The following is a 19122-nucleotide window of genomic DNA, read 5'->3' as shown; positions in this document are numbered from 1 at the left end:
TGAAAATTATTTTCCCATTAAAAAAATCAGCTGTGCAGGGGCCTCCCTGGTGGTGCAGGGGTTGAGTCTCAGCACCGTGAAGCTGTCCGCAGCCCCTGCAGGGCGAGTTCCATCCCCGGCCAGGGAGCTGACCCAGAGGGCACAGCAGACCCCTCCTGCCTCCCCGCTGCTCCCCTCGGCAGTGGATCTCAGTGGATCCGCCTGTTCTGCTCCCCGCCCTGTCTCCGGGGAGTCCTCTCAGCCCCCACACCTCCGGCCTGCACCCCTTTAAAGAGGGTTTATGTAGCAGCGGTGTTCTGAGAAGGAGAATGTTGGGGCCGCCTGGCGTCGGCCCTGGAATTCCTCCAGCCGAGTTTCCTCTTGTCGGGCTAAACGTTCCTCGGCTGCTTTGTCAAGTGGCTGTGGCCGTGGCGGCTGCTGACCGCTTGGCCTTGTTGCGGGAAATGCCGCGTTCCTGCCGGAAAGCTCTCGGAGGGGCCTTCACAACCGCAGAGGCTCCAGCCTGGGGCGCCGCGCGGCTCGGGCGGTGACCTCGGAAGCCCGACGGCCAAGTGTGGCGGCACCGGGCGCACCGGGATCTGGGCCCGGGCCCGGCCAGGCTGGTCCGGTTCCCTCCCTGCCCCGCGGCGGCTTCCTTAGAGACGTGCCTGGGTTTAGGGAAAGTCAGGGACGGGAGCACGCGCGGGGCAGACGCACTCGGGCGGCCTCCGGGCAGAAACCCCCCCTTCTGCGGCCGCGCCGCTGGCGAGGATGGTGCTTGGCTGGCGCGGCAGCTCGTGGGCCGGTGGCGGCCGGTCCCCCTGCAGCATCGTGACACGAGCCAGTGGCGGCCGCGGGCAGCGGGGCAGGAGGCTGGTGCGTGCACCGGAGGGGCCGCTCGGCGCTGTCCGACATAAGAGAGAAAGACCCCCCTCTGCAGCCCCGGGCGGAGCCGGGGCCCGCGCTGACGACAGGAGCCGCGGCGACACACGCGCGCCCTGCGCCCCACTCGGGGCCGTCCCGGGGGAAACGGGCCCAGCTGCACGGAGTGTTGGCGCCGGACGCCCGGGCCGCGGGCCCCAGCGAGGACGGGCGAGTCCGGCAGCGGGAGGCCGTGGGCCCTCGGCTCCGCGTCGCGTGGGCGCTGGTGTGGGCGGGTCGGCGCGGGGCCCGGCCCTGAGGCCACGGCACTCCCGGGGCGACCTCGGCGCGGGCGGATGCTGGGGTCGGATGCCGCGGGCGGCTGGGGAGGGAGGCCGGGTGGCCCGCGCGGCGCCGGCTCCGCCGGGACTCGGTGTCGTCCCCCCCGCTGCGTCCAGGCCGGCCGCTCCCTCTCCCGCAACCGGGAACGTGGCGTGGTTCGTCCCAAACAGTCTGGAAGCCCCTCGGCAGGCGCTGCGCGGGGTGGGCAGGTGTTGGGCTTTGGGGTGCCCGGACACCGGGAAGGCTGGGCCCGAAAGCGGAGAGGGCAGGAGCAGGAGCCCCGCGTCCCGGTGGCCCCTGGGCGTCCCCGGGAAAACACGGCCTCAGGCGCTCGGGATGGAGAAAACGGGGCGTCACCCGAGCCCTTCCCTCGAGGAACCCACACAGTGGGCTGACCTGTCCTCCCAAGACGCCAGGGACCTCCCCGGGGTGGCTCACAGGAGGCGCAGCGCTGGGGTCGCGGCTGGGATGGGGCACTCCTGTCTGCGTGGGGAAGTCAGGGAGCTGAGGTCAGCGAGGACGGCTTTGGGGGGGCCACCAGCAGTGACACGTTGGGGTGCCGCCCCAGGGTCCTCCTGCCACGTCGTGACCCCCCTTTGCGCAGACAGAGCCCCGGGCCCCCTCCCGGGGGCGCCCCGAGGGGCCTCTCACCGTGCCTCTCCCCGCAGGAGTCCGAGGGCGTGTCCTGCCACTACTGGTCGCTGTTCGACGGGCACGCGGGCTCGGGGGCGGCCGTGGTGGCGTCGCGCCTGCTGCAGCGGCACGTGGCGGAGCAGCTGCGCGACGTGGTGGACATCCTGCGCAACGTGGCCGCGCTGCCGCCCGCCTGCCTGGGCGAGGAGCGGGAGGGCGCGCCGGCCGGGCGCACGCTGACCCGGGCCGCGTCCCTGCGCGCAGGTGTGGGCGCCCCCGGCTCCCCTGGCGCCCCCCCGTCCCGCTTCTTCACCGAGAAGAAGATCCCGCACGAGTGCCTGGTGGTCGGCGCCCTGGAGAGCGCCTTCAAGGAGATGGTAGGTGCCGGGCGGGGGCCGCCGCGGAGGGGCCGGGGTCGGGCAGGTGGTGCTGGGGGGTCAGGCCGACGGGGGTTCGGGGCAGGTGGTGCTGGGGGTCAGGCCGACGGGGGTTCGGGGCAGGGGTGCTGGGGGTCAGGCCGACGGGGGTTCGGGGCAGGTGGTGCTGGGGGTCAGGCCGACGGGGGTTCGGGGCAGGTGGTGCGGGGGGGTCAGGCCGACGGGGGTTCGGGGCAGGGGGTGCTGGGGGGTCAGGCCGACGGGGGTTCGGGGCAGGTGGTGCTGGGGGTCAGGCCGACGGGGGTTCGGGGCAGGTGGTGCTGGGGGTCAGGCCGACGGGGGTTCGGGGCAGGTGGTGCTGGGGGGTCAGGCCGACGGGGGTTCGGGGCAGGGGGTGCTGGGGGTCAGGCCGACGGGGGTTCGGGGCAGGTGGTGCGGGGGGTCAGGCCGACGGGGGTTCGGGGCAGGGGGTGCTGGGGGGTCAGGCCGACGGGGGTTCGGGGCAGGGGGTGCTGGGGGTCAGGCCGACGGGGGTTCGGGGCAGGGGGTGCTGGGGGTCAGGCCGACGGGGGTTCGGGCAGGGGGTGCTGGGGGTCAGGCCGACGGGGGTTCGGGGCAGGGGGTGCTGGGGGTCAGGCCGACGGGGGTTCGGGGCAGGTGGTGCTGGGGGTCAGGCCGACGGGGGTTCGGGGCAGGTGGTGCTGGGGGTCAGGCCGACTGGGGTTCGGGGCAGGTGGTGCTGGGGGGTCAGGCCGACGGGGGTTCGGGGCAGGTGGTGCTGGGGGTCAGGCCGACGGGGGTTCGGGGCAGGTGGTGCGGGGGGGTCAGGCCGACGGGGGTTCGGGGCAGGGGGTGCTGGGGGGTCAGGCCGACGGGGGTTCGGGGCAGGGGGTGCTGGGGGTCAGGCCGACGGGGGTTCGGGGCAGGTGGTGCGGGGGGGTCAGGCCGACGGGGGTTCGGGGCAGGGGGTGCTGGGGGGTCAGGCCGACGGGGGTTCGGGGCAGGGGGTGCTGGGGGTCAGGCCGACGGGGTTCGGGGCAGGGGGTGCTGGGGGTCAGGCCGACGGGGGTTCGGGGCAGGGGTGCTGGGGGTCAGGCCGACGGGGGTTCGGGGCAGGGGGTGCTGGGGGTCAGGCCGACGGGGGTTCGGGGCAGGTGGTGCTGGGGGTCAGGCCGACGGGGGTTCGGGGCAGGTGGTGCTGGGGGTCAGGCCGACTGGGGTTCGGGGCAGGTGGTGCTGGGGGGTCAGGCCGACGGGGGTTCGGGGCAGGTGGTGCTGGGGGTCAGGCCGACGGGGGTTCGGGGCAGGTGGTGCGGGGGGGTCAGGCCGACGGGGGTTCGGGGCAGGGGGTGCTGGGGGGTCAGGCCGACGGGGGTTCGGGGCAGGGGGTGCTGGGGGTCAGGCCGACGGGGGTTCGGGGCAGGGGGTGCTGGGGGTCAGGCCGACGGGGGTTCGGGGCAGGGGGTGCTGGGGGGTCAGGCCGACGGGGGTTCGGGGCAGGTGGTGCTGGGGGGTCAGGCCGACGGGGGTTCGGGGCAGGGGGTGCTGGGGGGTCAGGCTGACGGGGGTTCGGGGCAAGGGGTGCTGGGGGTCAGGCCGACAGACGCGGGAGGCAGCAGAGGGGAGACCACACTGGAGGCGGGAGTCCCGGCGGCTTCCTGACCCCCAGCGCCGTCCAGGGTGGCTTCATGGAAGGGCCGGGGACGGTTACCTGGTTACCTGCCGGCGCCACCTCTGCGGCCCTCGCGCCCGCACGGGCCACCCGCCGGACCTGCCCCTGCGAGGCCTCTGCTGCGAGCCTCGCGCTTGTCCAAGCAGCCGCCCAGCCTGCACCTGCCCCGCCGCGTCGCCCGCCTCGTCTCTGGCCCGCGGGAGTTCGGGCCGCGGCACAGAACCACTGCGGCTGCTCTCGGTTTCAGTTTCTGGAAGGACTTTGCCGCCTCGCGCCGCCTGCTCTCTCCTTCCCCCACGCGAGCTGCTGGGCAGGGAGGGTTTCCAGCTACGCTTCGGCTCCTGGAAGGCCCCGAGTGCTCCTGACCCCCGTCTTGCCCCCGACCCGCTCCCGCCCCGCAGAGGCAAGAGTCGGTTTCCCGGCCACTCCTGCGGTTTCCCTCCCACGGTTGCCGGCGGCCGGCCCGCCTCCGCCCCCGCCCCGCGTGCCCCGGGCTGCCCGTCTGGCCGTTCCTGTCACCCGCACGGGACTCGGGATGGAAGGAGATGAGTCGCGTCCGCAGCGCGGCCCTGCGGCTCTCTCTGCCGCTGCCCAGCCCCGGCGCGGACCCGTCCCCGACCCGGCTGCCAGCTCGCCTCGCCAGCCGCCCGCAGCCGCCCCTTCACGTCCAGAGCGGGACTCCCAGCGTCTTTAAAGGCAACGGTGCCTTTCGTTTGGGCTTTGCCCTTGGAGGCGTTCAGCGGGGGGAGCGGAGCTGCCTCTCCCGCCCCGGGTCTCCCGCAGCGCCTGCTCAGTCGTCGGGCTGCCGTCCCGAGGCGGCATCTTCTGGCCCCCCGGGCCCACACGCGGAAGATCAGGTCTCTCTGGGATGTTTGTGTCAGGTGTTATATCAGTATGGACGTGTGCGGTCTCTCGCTCTCTTTATTTTTTATTTTTAAGATTTATTTATTTATTTATACATGCACTGGGTACCGTCAGAAGCGCGGGAGGGTGAGAGAATTCACCAGAGCCAGAGCAGGGAGCAGAACAGGCAGACTGACGAAATACACTGCTGAGGGGAGCAGCGGGCGGCAGGAGAGGTCTGCGCGCCACGTGGGACCCTCCCTCCGCCGGTGGCCGGGGAGCAGCCGGGGATCGAACCGGCGCTGCAGAGGCTGCGGGCAGCTTCGCCACCCAGCGCTCACCCGCTGCGCCCCTGGGGAGGCCCAGTCTCTCTCTTTTTAAAAGATTTTTAAATAGCATTAAGTAGGGGTAGTGAAATATCACCCCTAAGAGGGAGAACGGGTTAAAAAGACTCAAAAACTCCACCCCAGAGTAAACATTACCCATTTCTGGGGGAAAAGTACGTCCCAGTGGTGAGATCCACCCTGACAGAGGCGGGGTGGGGGTTCTCGGCGCGAGGGGGAGCACAGTCCATCTCACCCCGCGGGCGTCTGGGCGAGCTCGGCCTTCCCCGCCCGCTCTGACCTCGGGCTGCCCGGCGCGGCGCGGCCGGGGCGGGGGTGACCCCTGCCCGCCAGCCCCCCGTAGGCCCCGTGCCCGCGGGCGGATGCAGGCTCACGCGGCGGCTCCTCATCGCGTGTCCTCTCGGGTCTGTCTGCATCGTGGCGAGACCGTGAGCCCGTCCTCCGCGTCCCCGGTGGGAAGTGAGCCAGGGCCGCCGCAAGGACCAGAATCTCAGGGACGCCGGCCTGAGGCCTCGCCTCCCCCCAGCGCCCCGGGACCCGGCTGGCGCGCAGCCGAGCTCGGGCACCTGTCGTGACTCTGTGCCGTGCGGCCCGCGGCCGTGGCCGTGGCTGAGAGGAGTGTCCCTGCGTCCCTGCGTCCCGGCGTGGTCTCCCCGCCGCTCCCCCTCCCTGAGGCCGCGCTGGGCGCCGGCCCGTCCGGGGTCAGCGGGAATTTGAGCCGAGCCTCGGTGAGGAACCTCCCCGCAGCCGGCCGCGGAGCTGGCGTCTCGCCCACCGGCCCGAGGGCTCCCTCCCCGGGCAGCGTGGCTGTCCACGGCCTCGCCGCCGTGCGGAGTGTCGTGGGAGCCCGCGTGTCGCGAAGGGAGGGCCATGGCGATGCTCTCACCCTGCGGCGGCCACGTGTCTTCCTTTCACCGCGCCCTCGGCGGGGACTGCCCTCGGCTTGGCGCGCGCCTCGGGCGGTTCACCCCCCGAAGGTGGGGAACAGGCTGCCTGGGGAGCTCGGTGCGGCTTGCGAGCCCCGACGGCTGCGGGCGCGACCGCGTTTACAGGGGACTGGGGCCGGCGCGGCCCCACCTGCGCCCGAGCCCGCGGGCAGCGCCCAGCGCGTCCTCCCCGTCGCGACGCGGGACTGGCTCGCGCTCGGGGCCAGCCGGATCAGCCCCCCGCCCCCACCCCCGCCAGAGCCCGCGCAGTCAGCATCCGTGGCCGACCCCGCCAGCCGCTCTCAGGCCCGTGATTCGACCAGGGGGCCGCCGGGTCCCGCCGAAACCGCCCGGCCCTTGCTCCCTCCCGCCACGCAGCCTGGCCTGGGCGGGAGCGACCCCGGGGCCTGCCGGGGCGGCCTCTCTGCGGTTCGGCCCGACCGCAGCCCTCCCGAGCCGAAGTCGTTGCCTGCCAGCGTCTCTGCTCGCTCGTCTCCTTCCGTCACAGCGTCCACCCGCGGCAGAGGGGAGCCCCCGAGCCCCAAGTTAGGAAAATTGGACCTGTTTCCGCCTTAAAGATAAGCCCGGCTTAGATGCAGAATTGGCAGCCATGGCTCAGGGCGACGCGTCCTGCTCAGCGGGGCGCGGCCTGGAGAACCGCCGGCTCTTGGGGGAGCAGAGGCTTCCGTGGCCCGGCCCTGAGCCCGGACATTTGAGTCTCTAAGGGGTCACATGTGAAAAGGCGGCGGCGTCCAGGCGTGTTGCTAGCAGGTCATCCTGGACTCCTGTCTTGGGGTTCCCTGGCAATGAAAATGGGGAACATTCCAAACTGGTGCTACTGGTAGAGCATTTGGCAGTTGTCCCCATAATTTCATTGACTTTTAAAAAGTACCCCCTGCCCGGGGGGCAGACGTCTGGGGTCTGCTGGTCACTTTCGTCCTGGAAAACCACGGTGAGCCACGAGGCAGCCCCGCGCGGGGCGGGTTGTGTGCTGATCTGAGGAGAAACAGAGGAGCCGAGCGCGCCGGGCGGGGGACGCGCTGGAACTAGCGACAAGTGCGGGTTCGCTGACCTCACCCCCTGACGCTTACCGACCAGCTCAGGTTTCTTGGCGGCCGCGGCGCTGTCACGACACCGGCAGCTGCTCGTCCTCGGTCCTGCGGGTCTGTGTCCCGGGGCTCACAGGAGTCCAGGCCTCTGTCGCTCTCGTCCCCCGGCCGGGGGGAGCGCAGGCTTGGGGGGGCAGCGCTGCGTGGGAGCCGGGCCCCCAACCGGCTAACTGCGGGCGGCCCCTCGCCCCGCGTCCCAGCAGCGAGGTCGGCGACGCGACCGAGGGGAGGCTCGGTGTCAGCTGCTGGGCCCAGGCGGAGCCCCGGTGTCGGCCTTTCCGGTGGAGGCGCCCGGCACGGTCAGGCAGGAGGAAGACGGGTCAGCCGGGGCGGGGGGCGGCTCCTGGTCAGCAAGGCGGGGTGTTGGCTGCTGACGGCGGCGGGAGGACACGGTCTCAGGCCGCCCTCTGGCCCAGCCCGCCGGGCCCTCCTCGGAGACTTGGGGCCGAAGACCCGGGCCGGGGCCACGGGCTTGGCTGCCTCTGCGGCCGCGGCTCGTCCCGCGGGGCCCCGCGCCCTCTGGGGGTGGCGCGAGTGCTGCTGTCCGTTGAGGGCCGAGGGCTGTCGAGTCCTTGCGTTGGGGCGCCCCCAGCCTGCGCCAGGCCGCGGGGGCGTCTGATGCCGGGGCCCGCGCCCTCCATGCGGCCTCCCCTTCCCCCGCAGGACCTGCAGATCGAGCGGGAGCGGAGCTCGTACAACATCTCGGGCGGCTGCACGGCGCTCATCGTGGTCTGCCTCCTGGGCAAGCTGTACGTGGCCAACGCCGGGGACAGCAGGTGAGCGGGCCCCGGGCGGCGGGTCTTCTGGCGCCTGCTGGTCGCTTTCTTCCCGATGAGCCATAAAATACCCGTGCGTGGGGCTGGGTCTTCCGCTACATCCGGGTAGAAGTTGAGGCAGCAGAATCGGGCTGAGCTGCAGGCGGAGGTGACCCCCCCCCCACCCGTCCACACCGGCGCCTCCTGCTGGGACTGGCCTAGGCTGGTCGGCGCGAGCGGCTTTGACATTGAACCGGTTTCTCATGCAGACGTGGCAGAGGCATAACGTGAGAGAGGGGGTGCTGAATGGGGGCCCAGGAGGACACCCCAGCGGGCTCCACTTCTGCTCAGTGACTTTGCACAAGCCCCTCCCGGGAGCCCAGAAGTTTCTCCTTTCATGTCCCTCCCCTAGAGGCCGCAGCCGCCTCCCCTCTGGGTGCCTCGGGGTGGACTTTGGGCCGAAGACCGCGGCTGAGCTCACTCTCCCCAGCCCCGGCGTGCTCGCTTTCATTTCGCAGCGCGGACGCTTCCTCGCTGGCCTGGCGGGGAAGGGGATTTTAAAATGAGGCTTTGTGTGGAAGTGTCGGAGCGCGGCCTCACAGGCAGGGCGGGCTGTCCGCGCGGCGGGGCCTTTTCCTAGAGGCCGCGTCGTGATTCCGAAGGCAGTCGGAGGACTGGCCTCGCCTGGCGGGTCCCGGGGGATGAGCAGCTCCCTGGCGCCGGGGTCTCGAGATTCTGCCTCCGTCCTCCTCGGCCGGGGCACCTGCTCCTCCGCCCCCTCCCGCTCCTGCCCGCCCTGCTCCGCTCTGTCCCTGGGAGGCTGTCAGGGATTTCCCCTTTGTTTCACCTCCGTTGACCGAGGAAGAGACTGCAGCTCGCAGGAGCCTCTTCCCCAGCGGGCACCCCTCCCAGCGGGCACCCCTCCCAGCGGGCACCCCTCCCAGCGGGCACCCCTCCCAGCAGGCACCCCTCCCAGCGGGCACCCCTCCCAGCGGGGCACCCCTCCCGGCTCTAAAGAGCAGCGGACAGAGAGGGCGGAGAGCCGAGCGACGTGCCAGCAGCGCGGGGGTCTGGGAGGTCCCGCGGGCTGTGGGCTCTCGGCGGCCAGTCCGGCGCTCCGGGCCTCTGCCCCTTTGTCCGAGAGTGGACCTGGCGTCAGAGCCTCCTGTGGGAGGGTCTCCTTGGCCCAGCTCCCGCTGACTCTTGGGGAGCCCCAGTTCTGCGGGGAGACAGTGGGGCGGCCCCGAGGAGGGTTTTGTGGTTGGAGCCACGGGAGGCTCCTGGCTGGGCTCCTTCGGGAGGGAGGACGCGGGCTCGGGGCCACCCTGAGGGCGGGCGGGCGGGGCCCTCAGAGTCCAGGGCGTGTCAGCCCGGGGACTCGCTCTGATGGATGTCGACTATCTCAGCCACTTGGGGCGCCGCCCAGGGAGTCGCCTGAGGCTCAGGGAGCCCTCGTGTCTCCGGCTGCCACTCCTGCGTCTCCTCCCTGAGCCGGTGAGGCTGCGGTTCGGAGGCCGCTCTCTCTCCAAGCCCACCCGCTCGCTGCCTCTTCGTCACTTCAGACGAGACGCGGCCGTCTCAGCCTGCGCGGTCAGCGAGGGCGCGGAGGGGAGGCTCCTGGGGTCAGCCCTCGTGCGGCGGGAGCAGGCCCGGCTCGGCGCCTCCCGCGCAGGCTGGAGGCTTTAGAATGTTCTCTCCCCAGGTGGAGTCCGTCCAGATGCTGGATTCAAGTCAGCGTGCCCTGTAAGCCTGTGCGTGCGTGTGTGTGTGTGTGCGTGTGCGTGTGCGGCGTGTGCGTGTGTGTGTGGCCGCGCCCTCACACACCACGGCGTTTACAGTTACACTCAGGTGTGCTGGGCTGGGCTGGGCAGCCTGTCATCTTCCCTCAGCTCTCGAGTTTTGTGACTTGTTTCCAACCTGATACCTGGCAAGCCGTGGTCGTCGCTGAGGAGCCACCAAGCCCCTTCCAGCAAAGCCCTCTACGAAACCTCCCGGCTCCCCGGCCAAGGACAAACATCCGGGCCTTTTTTTTTCTTTCTTGCAAGATTCAGCTGTGGGGTCCGGGTCACTGCTTCTGGGAGGTTCCGCTGCACAAGAGGCCCGCAGTGCTGCTGCCCAGCAGCCTGGACCCCGCGCCAGGCCTGTGAGCGCCCGGCCTGCGCCCTTTGCTCTCCCGGCGGCTTCCAGGCAATAAAGGGGCTTTTGAAGTTGCGGGTCAGGAGACTCTCCCCGCCGGGGCCGCCGGGACCGCCTGCGGACACCGGGCTCATGCATTTAGTTTTCACACCGACTCGCGTGTCTCCTCGTTCTCCGTGTCAGAGTTTACAGAGCCCCCCCCATGGCGTGTTCTGTGCGGCTCTCGTGCTTCTCAGTCAACGCGCCTCGCCTTTTCTCAGCCGCCTTCGCCGTGGCCAGCCCAGCTGGGCCTCCATGAGCCCTGCACCTGCTCTGGTGTGAGGAAGCGCTCCCTGCGGGGGGACTTTGTGCCCGTTTCTTCATGAAGCATCTGTTCACTACCTGGCCGCCGTCGCACGCGCCGTGTGCTCTTGCGTAGCGGAGAACATACACACAGGATGAAGGTCATCCCTCCCACCCAGACAGGGTCGCTCTGCCACGTGACAGTCCCTGAGGTACTAAGAAGCACCTGCTCGTTGTCCCCCACGAGCCTCCTCTCCGGAGCAGACCCCCTGGGCGGCTCACGGCTCTGGCGCGCGAGGGTGAGCCCTGGTGCTTCAGGGCGCGGCCCGTCCCTGCGACTCCCCTGTGGGCACCCGGCCCGGCTGAGGTTGGAATTGGCCCCGGGGTGCAAGTGGATGGTCACCCCCTCCAAGGAGCAGCCACCACCACTGTCCCCGCCGGCGGCCACGCGCAGGCCGACTGCAGGCCGAGTGCCGAGTTTTGTGGACATTCCAGACATTTTTAACTTGCTCGTGTTTCCGTATGTTGGTTCCTGCTCTTCACTGTCAGCTAAATGGTCATGGAGTGGTTTGTCGATTCCTCAAGGTCACATAGAAACTTTGCCTTTAGCGTTTCTTTTACCTGGACCGGAAAAGGGCTGTCGGGGCTGAGACCAACCGCAGGCTGCCCTGAGCTGTCTGTGACGCCTGTGGGTAGTACCGGCACCCCTTGTGCTCTGGCAGTGCCGACCCGGCCTTTCCTGTTGGCCGACCTGTTTTCCTTCCCTGGACGCATCGCTGATGCTTTTGAAGGAGCCGCCGCTGCATCCGAACGGAGTTCGCAAGGCCTGACGCCTGGCGACACCGCGGGCCGCACCCTGGGCGCTGGGCCTGATACACCCTGTCAGAAAAGGTTTTCCAAACGGCTCCTCGCTGTCACCGTGCGCAGGATTTCCTCCTCCATTCTGGAGATGCACGGTTTCACGCTGCGTTTCAAATCCCTTTCAGCTGAAGACGGGTGCAGGGGAACCGGGGCCTCTCATGAATACTCGCCCGCAGCGCCAGACGTGCCCGCTGCGCGCAGGCTGGTGCCAGCCGCGGGGCTGCGTCGGGGCCTGCTCGGTCCCGGCCTCGCTGTCCTGGATGATCTCAGAGAAGCACTGACCGTGTCTGCTGCTGTCCTGGCACTTCTGTGCTGACGCTACAGAATGATTCCCAGCTCCTGAGAAAAGTCGTCATTGCAGTCGCTGCCTGTGCATCTCCACCCCCTGCGTGTGCGTGTGCGTGTGCGCGTGCGCGTGTGCGTTATTTCCAAAATCATTTAAATTTAGACCTGAAAGACTGCACAGGAATCTGATCCTACCCCTTCTTTCTCCAGGCGAGGCCCAGAGACAGGGTCAGCACTGACTCCCAGGCCAGGCGAGAGCTCATCACTGAGCACCGCTGGCTGGGCCTCCTGAGCCGTGGGGGCTGGAGCATTAGCCTTTAACCCCGTGTTTACACCTGGTGTTTGGTGCTCAGGTTATAACCTCGAGGGGGAGCTGCCAGAAAGGGTAGACACTGGAGGATCTGCCTCCTGCTTGTTTGCGTTGTGCATTTGTGTGCGTTTCCCAGCCGTGCTGCTCGGCTGCGGGCCTCCCAACAATTGGAGCTGGGGGTGGAGCTCGGAGCCGTCAGGACTCTCTAACACACCAGGCCCAGAGCGCTTTGCTCCGCGCCAGCGGCTCCCGCTGCAGGGGAAAGACCCCCAGAGACAGTGATGCAGCTGGTCTGGACTCCAACCCCAGGTGTGAGCTCGAGGCCTGGCTTGTCTGGCGTGGCGGCCTCCAGAACCGTCAGCTCCCCGGCCCGGCATCCGGCGACGGTCTGCACAGTCCGACCGGAGCAGATGCCTGCAGCTGCTCGGGGGCCTTTGCTCCTGCGCACGTGGGTTCATCCCCCGCGTCCAGCTCTCGCGCCCCCGGGCAGCAGACAGCGGGGGTGTGTTCGCCGGGACCAGGCCCCGGGGCTGGAGGTCCCGGGTGACTTAGGCCCTGCCCAGAGAATGCCCTTGGGGAGGTGGAACCGTGGGAGCTGGGGGGGCTGTGCCCGCGGGGAGCGTGGGTTCCCAAGGTCGCAGAGAAGGGCCGGGCGGCGCAGCCGTCCGGAGGAGGGGAGAGGTGGGGGTGAGGGGAGCAGCGGGCGGGATGCTGAGGCCAGAACAGAGGCCAGAGGGGGGATTTGGCGCTGAGAAGCCACCAGGGTCTGCAGGGAGGGAGCGTGGCAGGGAGTAAGACTTGCCATCACCCCGGGGCCGAGCAAGGGCGCGGGGAGCAGGAGGAGCAGGGACTGAGCTGAGTAGCTCTGGTGCCCGGAGCTGCTGGGCCCCAGGCGTGTCCCTCCCTGAGCTGCCTCCATCGCGTGGCAGTGGCAGCCCCCACGGCCGCCGACGGCGGGAGAGGGGCCGGCAGGAGCCGCTGTGGAGCGAGAAGGTCCGAGCTCGTGGGTTCTGCCGGGAACGGGCCGAGGAGCGATTGCTCCGGGGACGGCTCCGCAGCCTTGATGTTGGCTCTGGGGATCCCTGTTCTCGCAAAAGCGCTTGATTCGGGAGCAGCCTTGGGCACGTTTTCGGGATTGTGTGACGCCTGAACTTTCCGGCGAGGGAGCAGCGGCTTCTCCGGAGACCAGGCCGTGACCCGGACACTCGGGCGCCCAGGCGAGGTGTTCTCGGGCGTCATGTGCCTGTGACTTCCCCGGGGGTCTTGTTCCATGGGACTCTGGGGCTGCCGGCATGATCTGCCTTTCCAGCAGCCTCCCAGGCCAGGCCCGTGTTCTTGGCCGCCAACACTGGGGCGCCGGGAACCTGGAGCCGTGTCGTCTGTTCCCTTAAACACAGCCTGTGCCCGCCGCCACGCGAGGCTGCGGGAACCAAACTTAAAATTGAACATTCATTTCTCCCAGCTGCCCTGGCCGCCTTCCGAGCGCTCAGTATCCCCATGGGGCTCCCGGCTGCCCTGCTGGGCCATTTCCACGATCCAGAGAGTTCTGGATGCCCCCGTCCAGCGCCCGGAGGCCCCTGTGGCGTCACCCACCGCGCACGTGTGCCCAGAGCGTCTTTCGGGGCACGCGGTGCTCGGCGCTGCCCCCCGGCCGGGCTCCAGCCGGCCCAGAGTCCACGCGCCGGCTGGAGGGCGCCGGCCTAGGAGGGCGACACCCCGGCGCGGTGCGGGTCGGAGAGAGGTGTCGTGTCCCCCGGGCGCTCCGCGCGTGTGTGGAGCCGGTCCGGGGAGCTGACGGGAGTCGGAGTCGGGGCTGCGGCGCCCCCAGCTGACAGTGCCCCCCCCCCAGGGCCATCATCATCAGGAACGGAGAGATCATCCCCATGTCCTCCGAGTTCACCCCCGAGACGGAGCGCCAGCGGCTGCAGTACCTGGTAAGGGGCCCGCGGGCCGGCTTGGGGCGCTGGGAGCGGCGCTGGGGCTGCCCGGAGGAGGAACGTTTTGCTCTTGGCTCGGGAGCGGCCCCGCAGCTTGTGGTGCTGACGCCCCCACACCCCCGTCACACGACCCTGCGCTGTCCTGACTCCTCTGGGCGGGCTGTGGCCTTTCACGGCTTGGGGTGTGCGGGGTGAGCGCGGTGTGGGGTGTGCGGGGTGAGTGCTGTGTCGGGGTGTGTGGGGTGCGCGCGGTGTCGGGGCGTGCGGGGTGAGCGCGGTGTGGGGTGTGTGGGGCACGCGGTGTTGAGGCGCGCAGAGCCCGTGCTCCTGGGCCTGCCCCCCGCTTTCCCGGGCGCTGAGCTGTGGCGGGGGTGGGCACGACGAGCCGGCTTGGCCGACTCCAGCGTTTGCGCGCGTGTCTCTGCGCCGCCCTTGCCAGGAGACGCCTGTTCACGGCCGTGAGGTGGTTCCCGGGGCTCCTGCTCTCTGGGCCACGGCTCGGCCCCGTGTTTCGGGGTGAGCCTCTCCTGGCGGCCGCTGACCGGACAGAGCCTCGGCAGCCCCCCGCCCCGCAGCGGGCGCCGCCTTGCGCAGGTCCGGGTCTCGTTGCTCCGAGTCTCGGGACAGACGGAGACGGAGAAATCCTCACGAGCGATTCCAACCCACGCGTGCTTAGGTCTCAGCCATTTCACCTTTTTGCTTCATTTTTTCAAACCCTAACATCCGGTTCCCGCGCGGGAGCTCGGGCGCCAGGCCTGGCTCCTGAGAGCCGCCCCGGCTGGCCGCTCCTGGGCGCGCCCCGACGTGGCCCGCGCGCTTCGTCTCCTGCCACGCGCGGCCTTAGCCCTCGTGTCGCGGGAGCCTCGTCTGGGTCATCCCACGAGGCCTCTTCGCTCCGGGGACGAGAGGGAAGCGCCGCGGCTCACTTTTTGAAGATTTATTTTCAACACCGGAACCCTCGCTGCGGCCACTGCCCTTCAGATGCGGGAGTCCTAGAGTCAGAAGCCGCGTCCGCCGGCCGCTCTCTCGCCAAGGCCTTCCCTGCTGGGATGCCGCCGTCCCCTTCTCTCCTGGCGCTGCAGCCCCGGCTGCTGCTGGCGCGGGGGGAGATGCAGGCGCTCACGCTGGACCGCTGCGTCCTCAAAGAGCCGGATTTGCATGTGGAAGGTGGCACGAGGCTGTTCCTTGTTTCCAGGCCTTTCCCGACGGGGCTGTTTGCTCGGGACGCGTGTGCACGGGGATTCGGGGGAGGGGAGAGGCCGTCTGCTCCCGTTAAATGCTGAGTGTGAGGCAGCGCGGGGCGGCGGGCAGACGGCGCCTGTCTGGTGCCTCCAGCTCCTCCACGCCCTCCCGGTGTCAGGTGCTGTGTGGGGCCCGCAGCTGCCAGGGCCGAGGCCGCGGGGTGGGGGTGTGAGCAGGCGCGCGCTCCTGCCCCCCCAACCTGCCCTTCGGGAAAGTGGAAGCATCTGGGATGTGAACTTGGAAGCCACCTGGGGTCGCTCGCCTGCTCCCGCGCGCGCGGTGGGAGCGTGTCTGTGGCCACAGGGAATCCTCGCCCAGAAGGACGGGCCGCCCCTGCGTGAGCCGCCCCTGCGTGAGCCGCAGCCCTGGGCTGTGTTTGCCGGTGTGCTGAGCGCCTCAGTCTGTCCTCAAAGAAGAGCCGCGTGTCTGGATTTCGAGATCATGCGCCCCGGGGGGCTTGCGGGGCCCCCTCGAGCCCCGCCCCGCCCTCTGCCTACGTGTCTCTCTCGCTCCCTTTGCTGCCAGGCGTTCATGCAGCCGCACCTGCTGGGGAACGAGTTCACGCACCTGGAGTTCCCGCGGCGCGTGCAGAGGAAGGAGCTCGGGAAGAAGATGCTGTACCGGGACTTCAACATGACCGGCTGGTAAGGACGCGCCCCGGGGAGCCGCAGAGGGGCCTGCCGTGGCCGGGCCTTGCCGCGGTGTCTCAGGCCCCCCCACCCCCTGCAGCCGGGCGACCCCCCCTCACAGAGGAGCAGTCGGGGACTTTCGAGCACATTAAACGGGGATTTTGAGGTCAGGGTCACGTGGAAGCGCGGGGCGGGCCGGCTGGGCCGGAGGCTGTGCAGCCATTCCCGCCAGTCCCGACTCTGCGCCTCCACGCGGCCTCCGTGGGGCACACCCGCCTCTCCGAGGGTGAAGCGGGAAACGGGATCCTCTCGAGGACCCCGGGGAGGGCCGTCAGGGGGACCCTCACTTCATCGCACCCAAAGTGGAATGAAAAATCTCGGCCGGGACCGTCCTGCTTCCCCAGACGCGTTTCAGACGCACCCAGGCCGCGTCCGGCGGGCTCCGCGCCAGCGCCCGGGAGAGGCGATGCCCGGGAAGGCGATGCCCGCGCTCGACGCGGCCCTGGACGCTTCCCGGAGCCCCTGGTGCCCAGCCCCGCGCCGGGCAGCTGGCAGTCATCGTTGTGGGCTACGACCCGGCCCCAGGATTTCATCTTAAGAGGAAACTAGAGCAAAACACAACAGCTTCTCCCGCCACTCCACCCCTTCTTAGTTTCTTTTTTTTCATGTCTGCGGGTAGGAATTCCGCTCTCTGTAGTCACAGGCAGAGAAATCGTGTCTGACCGAGATGGTAATTTCTCTTCTTTTCAAAATGGGATTCCTTTCGTTTCTGTTGTCCAGTCGCTCTGTGAATCGGGGCTTTAAACAACAACCACAAAAACCCTCCCGGGTGATTAATGATGAATATGCATCCAAAGCTGACAACTATTGAGCCCCAGACTCATCAGACTGAGTGTGTTCGTCATGGTGGTTCCTGCAAGGGACTCGTGCGAAGGTGTCACACAGTTGTGTGGCGCCCGTGTGAGCGCCCAGCCGCGCTGCTGTAACACCGACACCCCGCAGTTCAGGCAGCTGTGCTTCGTTTAATTGGGGGAAAGAGGTAATAAGAGGTAATATAGCTTTTTTTTTTTTAATTCCATCCCCGAGTAACTGCCTTGACACGAGCACGAGTTTCTCGACCCCCGGCCTGTGCAGGCGCAGTGCCCGACATCCGTCCCCTCACGCCGTTCCACCCTCGCGGCAGCCCTGCGTCTGCACCCCGGCAAGGAATGTCCTCAGAACATTGTCCCAGATAATAAGGATTGACCTGCTTTCGTTTTGGGGTTGTTCTCTTTGGAAGCTGGGGTTCGTTCTTCTGTATGTCAAGAGCTTCCATCAATGTGATGTCAGGTTTCTCCCCAGCGGCCCCGCTCTCTCCAGGGCTGGGACGGGGGGAGGCGTTGCGCAGATGAGCTGTTCCTGCACGCAGGAGACACTGTTCTAGAAAAGCGTCTTGCTGCTCGCCCCTGCCCTGGCGGAAGGCACCCACCTTTCCCTTCGTCTTCCGAACACTCCTTTCAAGCGGCGAGTCGGCGGTGCTGGCCCTGTGTTCGCCGGGAGAACTGGTTGTCGAATGTGCATGGTCGACTCCATGTTCATGATCGCCGTCCCTCGCTGAGAGCTTCCCGCCAAGCCCTGTGCCGAGCTCTTGACATCCCGCGCCATCATCTTGGCTCTGCAGACGAGGCGTCGGCCCGGGAAGGCTTCTGTCCCGGGGGGCCTGGCTAGTAACTGGGCGCCGCGGAGGTCGATTTCTTAACTCCCTTCGCAGAACCGCGAGACACGGGCTGCGCTGGCTGCACTGGCCCGCCCCGCTGTGTAGGCCGTGGGGCCTGGCAGCCGCGTCTGCACTCAACCACGAAGCCCACGCGGGATATTCTCTCTCTGTGTCGAACGGCCACGTCTCACTTTGTTCTGAGACAAAGAGGTTTCGGCCAACCTGGAGTGTCACACTGAGGTCAGACGTGCTCTAAGTACCCCCTCCCAGCCAGCCCCACCTGAGGCTGCTCTGGTGCAAACACCCCCTGGAGGTGAGACCCAGCTCTCGGAGCCGTGTCACACGCCATCCGGCTCGGGGCTCGGCTGCGCCTCAGTTTCTGATTAACGACAAGGGCCCCGCAGCACTGCCGGGTGCGTCCTTAGCACGCAGACACCGACGGCTTAGGGCAGACACCGACGGCTTAGGACAGACTCCCAGCTCCCCGTCTTGCTAACTGTGAACACGCCAGCTTATTTTCCGTGTCTCCAAGCATAGAAAGCCTTGGTGGTGTCTAAAATACACGTGCGCACACAGACACACCTGAGAGGAGAGAGTCCGGAGAGAGACCGGCAGCGCCGAGGGCGGGTGGCGTTTCGGGACAGTCACGCCTCCGGCAGCCGCGTCCGGGCGGCGGGTCACTCATGGAGAGCAAACCTTGTCAAAACATGTCGTTTCTCCCCCGCAGGGCTTACAAAACCATTGAGGACGATGACTTGAAGTTCCCCCTCATATATGGCGAAGGCAAGAAGGTAGGCTCTGCCCCCCGCCCGCGAGAGCAGGCCCGTCTGGGTCGCCGCGGCATCTGTGCGTTCCCCGCCCTCCCCTGCGTGGCACCTGCACATAGTAGGTGCTCAGTAGCTGTTTCAACAAATTCCCTCTTTGATACTCCAGGAGATCGGTTAGGCTGACTGTGAGCGCTCGTGTAATGACACTGTTGTCTCAAAGCGCTGGCGGGTGAGAGAGCCTGTGGGGGCGGCTCAGCCCCTGGGGTCTGTGTCCTTGGAGCCAAGTGACATTTTGTTCCTGCCCTCAGGCGCGTGCAGGAGGGGAGGCTGCGGGCCGCGCGGCTCCCTCTGCAGCCTCTAAGCGTGGTAGGTGAGCTCCGCCGCGCAGGGGCTGCCCCTGACTATGTTTTATGCCTGTCGTGGGGGCAGCGTCAGAGCTGGTTGAGGTGAATACAGATCGGGGTGTCACCGGATGGACGGACGATGTCGCTGGAGTTGGTTGCTCTGACTCAGGAGCGCGGGCGTCGGCGTCCGACCGGGCGTGCAGACCCAGCTCCCTCCAGCCTCTGACGCAGCTGACAAGAGGCGGCCGCCCGTCGCCGGGACCCCTCCCCCGCGGTCAGTGACCTCGGTCCTGGCACGGCTCCGGCTCCCCCGTCAGTCAGTCGGGGCAGAGGCAGGCACGGGCGGGCCCAGGGGCGTCTCCTCCCCTGGCCTGTGGCGGCGGCAGCGGAGGGGCCGCCTCTGTGCGACTAACGGCTCTGCTCCGCCCTAGGCCCGGGTGATGGCGACCATCGGCGTGACCAGGGGGCTCGGGGACCACGACCTCAAGGTGCACGACTCCAACATCTGCATCAAGCCGTTCCTGTCCTCGGCGCCGGAGGTACCGCGGGGCTTGTTCTAGATTGTTCCTCCCTGACCTCCATCCCACCTCCAGGCAGCAGCCAGCTGGCGCCACGCGTGTGTCCGCTGTGTAGCTTCTGCCCCAGGCCCTGCCCTGCCCCTGCCCACATCCCTGGCCGGCAGGTGCACCCCAGCAGCCGCGCTGACCCTCCCCCTGCACCCCTGACCTCAGTGGATCACGCAGAGCCTCCGCGGGGCCCTAAGGCCGGTGCTGCTGGGCCTGGCCTTCCAGC

At 68.7% G+C, this 19122-nt stretch overlaps 1 protein-coding gene across 1 annotated transcript in view; it reads left to right on the top strand.

Moving 5' to 3' along the window:
* The window catches only part of PPM1H (protein phosphatase, Mg2+/Mn2+ dependent 1H), a 73157-nt gene that overhangs the window by 41570 nt on the left and 12465 nt on the right, over window positions 1-19122 (top strand). The window contains 6 exon segments of the mRNA XM_037515104.1: window positions 1851-2192; window positions 7750-7862; window positions 13565-13649; window positions 15420-15538; window positions 17947-18010; window positions 18762-18869. Of these exon segments, the coding sequence (XP_037371001.1) occupies window positions 1851-2192; window positions 7750-7862; window positions 13565-13649; window positions 15420-15538; window positions 17947-18010; window positions 18762-18869 (831 nt within the window).

This window comes from Talpa occidentalis, unplaced genomic scaffold (genome assembly GCF_014898055.3).
Source record: "Talpa occidentalis isolate TD23 unplaced genomic scaffold, MPIMG_talOcc4v2.1 talOcc4.16, whole genome shotgun sequence".
In the NCBI taxonomy this organism is placed as follows: Eukaryota; Metazoa; Chordata; class Mammalia; order Eulipotyphla; family Talpidae; genus Talpa; species Talpa occidentalis.
Note: the sequence above shows the minus strand (reverse complement) of the source record. Positions and strands in the feature narration are given on the sequence as shown.